Source organism: Myotis davidii, unplaced genomic scaffold (assembly GCF_000327345.1).
Source record: "Myotis davidii unplaced genomic scaffold, ASM32734v1 scaffold173, whole genome shotgun sequence".
Lineage (NCBI taxonomy): Eukaryota > Metazoa > Chordata > Mammalia > Chiroptera > Vespertilionidae > Myotis > Myotis davidii.
The window spans coordinates 60,284-65,697 of NW_006286303.1; the positions used below are offsets into that span (position 1 = coordinate 60,284).

At 49.1% G+C, this 5,414-nt stretch overlaps 2 protein-coding genes across 3 annotated transcripts in view; one reads left to right on the forward strand and one right to left on the reverse strand.

Moving 5' to 3' along the window:
• POLR2B (polymerase (RNA) II (DNA directed) polypeptide B, 140kDa) overlaps nt 1-3,660 on the reverse strand; it is a 54,119-nt gene extending 50,459 nt beyond the window's left edge. The window contains exon 1 of the mRNA XM_015560075.1: nt 2,947-3,660. Coding sequence (XP_015415561.1) covers nt 2,947-3,046 — 100 coding nt within the window. The 5' untranslated portion in view covers nt 3,047-3,660. The remainder of the gene's footprint in view (nt 1-2,946) is intronic.
• Nucleotides 3,578-5,414, forward strand: part of NOA1 (nitric oxide associated 1) — a 12,994-nt gene continuing 11,157 nt past the window's right edge. For both annotated transcript variants that reach the window (XM_006757782.2, XM_015560081.1), the window contains exon 1: nt 3,578-4,771. In XM_006757782.2, the coding sequence (XP_006757845.1) occupies nt 3,649-4,771 (1,123 nt within the window). In that variant the 5' untranslated portion in view covers nt 3,578-3,648. The remainder of the gene's footprint in view (nt 4,772-5,414) is intronic.

Here is a 5,414-nt window from a genome sequence, read left to right on the forward strand (position 1 = left end):
ACAATCTGGGCATGTGCCCCGATCAGGAATCGAACAATGACCTCCTAGTTCATAGGTCAACACTCAACCACCAAGCCACACCAGCTATGTTTCCTTCCTTTGAATCTGGGCAGGTTTTTTACTCTCCCAAAACTAGGACAGTGCAGCTAAAGCGACGTTATGTGACTTTAGAAACTAGGTCAGAAAGGCAGTGTTGTTCCGCCATGTTTGCTGAAACACTTTCTTCTGGAGCCCTGAATTGCCATTAAGAAGTCCTAGTAATCTAAAAATGTATATTGTGAGTAAGCCCAAATCATGTGGAGAGGCTACTTATAGATGCTCCAGTCAGTAATTCAAGTCCTTGAGTCCTTCTAAGCCAGTGATGGTGAACCTTTTGAGCTCGGCGTGCCAGCATTTTGAAAAACCCTAACTTAACTCTGGTGCAGTGTCACTTATAGAAATTTTCTGATATTTTCAACCATACTAAATCAAGATTTATATTTTTAGTATTTATTTTATATATTTAAATGCCATTTAACAAAGAAAAATCAACCCAAAAAATGAGTTCGCGTGTCACCTCTGACATGCGTGTCATAGGTTCGCCATCACTGCCCTGAACTCTTACTCCTCACCACGCAGCTGGGCCAGCCTATTCCTACTATGGCCCAGCCGTGGGCAAACTACGTTTGAAATGAATAAAACTAAAAAAAAAAAAAAAAAAAGACCGTACCCTTTTATGTAATGATGTTTACTTTGAATTTATATAAGTTCACACAAACACTCCATCCATGCTTTTGTTCCAGCCCTCCGGTCCAGTTTAAGAACCCATTGTGGCCCTCCAGTCAAAAAGTTTGCCCACCCCTGTACTATGCTCTACCCAAATTCCTGACCACTTAACTCCATAAACATATTAATTTTTAGGCAGCCAAATGTTGGGGTAATTATACAGCAATTATATTTTGAACAGGGCACTTGAAAAATCAATGTGCACTGATCCTCTAATATAGCTCTCATCTTCTTATGTTTAAGAGTAAGTGTACTGTATTTTCTTTTATATTCTGAGTTCTGGATTCAGAATTGAATACATATCTAAAATAAAGTTATTTAATAAATTCTTAAATAAACTAATATTACTGATCCCTACGGTACACAAGGAGAGAGGGGTAAGAAAAAGGTATCTAGACCCAGCCAGTTTGGCTCAGTGGATAGAGTGTCGACCTGCGTACTGAAGGGTCCTGGGTTTGATTCTGGTCAAGGGCACATGCTGGGTTGCAGGCTCAATCCCCGTTAGGGAGTGTGCGGGAAGCACTCAGTCAGTGGTTCTCCTCATCATTGGTATTTCTCTCTCTCTCTCCCTCCCTTCCTCTCTGAAATCAATAAAAATATATCTTAAAACATAAAAAATAATCGAGGGACAGTGGCTACCTGCTGTGAGGGGGTTCACACTGGAAGGTGGTGGACACTTTTTTATATTTTCTGGCTTGTGAGACACAAGAATATATTATCTACTCAAAAACTAAAGCTAAAAAATCTTTTCTGGATTTCTTTTCCACTGAGAGAGAAGTTACAAAAGGAGAACGTCGTAATGATAATAAATTTCTAGACTCAGATATAAATAAGCGAGGGACAGTGGCTACCTGCTATGAAGGAGGTTCACACTGAAAGGTGGTGGACAAGAAAGAGACCTGACAGTTATATTTTCTGGCTTGTGAGACACAAGAACATATTACCTACTGAAAAAAGAAAGTTAAAACGTCTTTTCTGGATTTCTTTTCCACTGAGATAGAAGTTAAGAAAGGAGAACGCCGTAATGATAATAAATTTCTAGACTCAGATATAAATGAGACAGAAGTTGAATCAGTAGAGTTTAAGCTTTTGTCTGTTTTCTCCATGAAGTAGCGGAGGGAATAAGAAGAAATGTGAGTGCCCTGACCGGTTTGGCTCAGTGGACAGAGTCTTTTCTGGATTTCTTTTCCACTGAGATAGAAGTTAAGAAAGGAGAACGCCGTAATGATAATAAATTTCTAGACTCAGATATACTCGGTCTGCAGACTCAAGGGTCCAGGGTTCGATCCCGGTCAGGTGCATGCACCTTGGTTGCGGGCACATCCCCAGTTAATCAGTAGAGTTTAAGCTTTGTCTTTCTATTTTCTCCATGAAGTAGCAGAGGGAATAAGAAGAAATGTGAGGAGTGGCCACAGCATTGGGAGGCAGAAGAAAATAAAGTTTGAAATAGTAGCTGTGGAGAATGGAAGAGGGAGTATTAGAAATTCCCATGAAAACACACTAGACATGACAAATATATGTGAAAAGAAAAAACAAAGACATATGGCCCAGTTAGCTGTGTCATTTTTGTGGGAAGAGGAAATTTAAAGGCCATCTTTTAAGACAAATATCTTAGACATATGACAGCATGAAGGAATGCCAAACTAGACCCCCCTCCTCCCACTCCCACCCCCACTCCCCAGAGCACAGGTTGTCTGGAACAGGATGACGCTCAAAAATTCAGCTACTGTATTCAATTAACCCATTAACTCTGGCCTTAAGGGAAATTGTAAAAAGAGCCCTTTACTACAAACAAAGTCAAAACTGATTTTGACTTTATGGTTCTGCTCGCTATTTCAATACGAGAAAGTAGCATGTGTGATTCATCAAGAAGCAAGCAGTGAAAAAACAAGTGTCACCCTGACCGGGAACATTAACGCTACATTCCGTGCACCCTCCGCCTCTGGCAATCCCGGCTTCGTTCCCGACCCGGGTTAAGAGGGAAACAAGACGGGGAACACCTGTGTGGCCGGCTTGGGGGGGACTCTGCAAATCCTCAATTCGCCCAGCTCCCCACGTTTCCCCCTTAGATGGGTCTCCGCGGTCACCTACCCTCGTCTGCGTCATACATCGTGGCAAATGGTACCCGAACTCCTAACGCTGGAAATCACAGACAAAAATGCCCGCAGCAACCGCCGGCACCTGGAGCGTGAGACAAAGTGATTTCCGCATCCGGCGTTCCCAGAACACCCTGCGTCTGCCGCCGAAGGCCACCTACAAAGCCAAGGGAAGGTTCGCGCATGCGCGATTGGTAGGTTTGCGCGGTGAGGGTTAGAAATGCGCAGGCGCAGATTGTGGGCCAACGCCTCCTATGGCTGATTGTGGGGACCGCAAATACAGTCTGAGGATCGGATCCAGCCCATGAAGGTTTTGTTTGTTTTTCAATGTTGTTACACAAATAATGACACCTGAAAAAAAAGAAATCCAATATTTAATAAACAGTTTAAATTTCGCTGTAAGTCCGCGGCATTTAATGCTCTAGTTTTTGCACTTTTAAAGCCAAAAATCAATGCTTTTTAAAACGTGACTATGGGCGGGTTGTGCCAGCGGTGGCGCGTTGAGGAAGCCTGAAAGTGACAAAACCTTTACTAGTCTCTTTAGCTCGGCGAGCACAATGTAGATCCTGGAACCTTTGTCGCAGCTTTAAGCGGGCTCTCAAGCCTTGGAGCCTTGATGGCGAGAATTAACGGGATTAGGAGCAGGAGGAGGAGTGAAGTGTGGCGGCTGACTAATGACAGCGTGTGGTAGTCCCGGGCTTTCGTCAGCGTTCACGCGCGCGCCTCTTGGGTTCAGTGCGCGTGCGCGCACTTGGCTCCGCCCCTTGGTTCGGGGGCCACGTTCCCCATGCTGCCTGCAGGCCTCACCCGCGGACTGCTCTGGCCCTTACTTCGGGGATTAGCTTCCACGGCAGCGCGCCATGGCCTCCGGGAGCCGCTCCTCGAGAGGAGATGCGCGGCCGCCACCTCCTCCCTGCACGCATCGGGCTTGCGACTTGGGCTTCCTCGTGGCCCGACGGCGACTGCGGGTTCCGAAGGAAGGGATGACATGGAGGAGCATTTTCTGTTCCCCGAATACGTCCCGGAGCCGGAGCCCGCTCCGACCATGGAAAGGCAGCTGCGGCAGCTGCATCAGCGTCAGGAAGAGGAGGAACGGCAGAAGCTACAGCGGCGGGAGGAGCGGCGGCAGCAGAAGCTACGCGCCAGCCTCCGGGTGCACCGGGTCGTCGGGCACCCGGACCCGACCGTGCCGTCCAGCGGCCTGAACTGCTCCGGCTGCGGTGCGGAGCTGCACTGCCAGGACCCCGGCTTGCCTGGCTACCTGCCCAGCGAGAAGTTCCTGAGCGCGAGGGCGCAGGCCGACGGGCTGGCGCGGACCGTGTGCCAGCGCTGCTGGCTGCTGGTGCACCACCGGCGCGCCCTGCGCCTGCAGGTGAGCCGCGAGCAGTACCTGCAGTTGGTGAGCACCGCGCTGCGGCGGCCCGGGCCCGCCCTGGTGCTCTACATGGTGGACTTGCTCGATCTGCCTGACGCCCTGCTGCCCGACCTGCCCGCTCTGGTAGGCGCCAAGCAGCTGATCGTGCTGGGGAACAAGGTAGACCTGCTGCCCCAGGACGCCCCCGGCTACCTGCAGCGGCTCCGGGAGCGTCTGTGGGACGACTGTGTCCGCGCCGGACTCCAGCGGCCACCCAGCCGGGGAGGGCCACCTGGTGGGAAAGAGAATTCGAGTCCTTCGGCCAAGTCCGGCACTGTCCTCCGGGACGTGCGGCTGATCAGCGCCAAGACCGGGTACGGAGTGGAAGAGCTCATCTCCGCCCTGCAGCGCTCCTGGCGCTACCGCGGCGACGTCTACCTGGTGGGCGCCACCAACGCCGGCAAGTCTACTCTCTTCAACACGCTCCTGGAGTCGGATTACTGCATCGCCAAGGGCGCCGAGGCTATTGACCGAGCCACCATCTCCTCTTGGCCTGGTGAGCTTTAGGGGGTCCTCCCCCTACGTTTTCTGAGATGCTTAATGTCCACCAGGAACTGTCAGTATCCTTCCCGTTAATAATTCTCTCCCTATTTTAATAACACCTCTCTTCTGTGTCAGCGTAGTGCTTGGAAATGTAGTAGTTGCAGTCATTTTCTAATAGAAATATCTCTGGAACTCTTCTATGTTCCAGGCACTGTTCCAGGCACTAGAGATAAACCAGGCGGCAAAGTCCCTGCTCTCCTTGAGGTTTCCCTTGGAGCTTTACTTTGGATGTGTACATGGCAGTCCTTGGACTTTCTAAACCTACCTCCACTATCTTGAGTTTATTCGTGTGATCAGTATACTCTACACATTTAACCTTTGAATAATTCACTAATGCAGTATGACGTGTGGCTTTGTTGAAAGAAATGTCCATTTTGTGGTGTGTTCGTTTTGTTAATCCTCACCCGAGGATATTTTTCCATTGATTTTTAGAGAGAGTGGAAGGCGCGGGGGGGGCAGAAAGAGACACAGAGAAACATCGATGTGAAAGAGACAAATCAATCGGCTACCTCCTACACTCACCCTGACCAAGGCTGGGATCAGGCCTGCAGCCTTACGTACATACCCTAGACTGGGGATTGAACTGGGACCCTTCA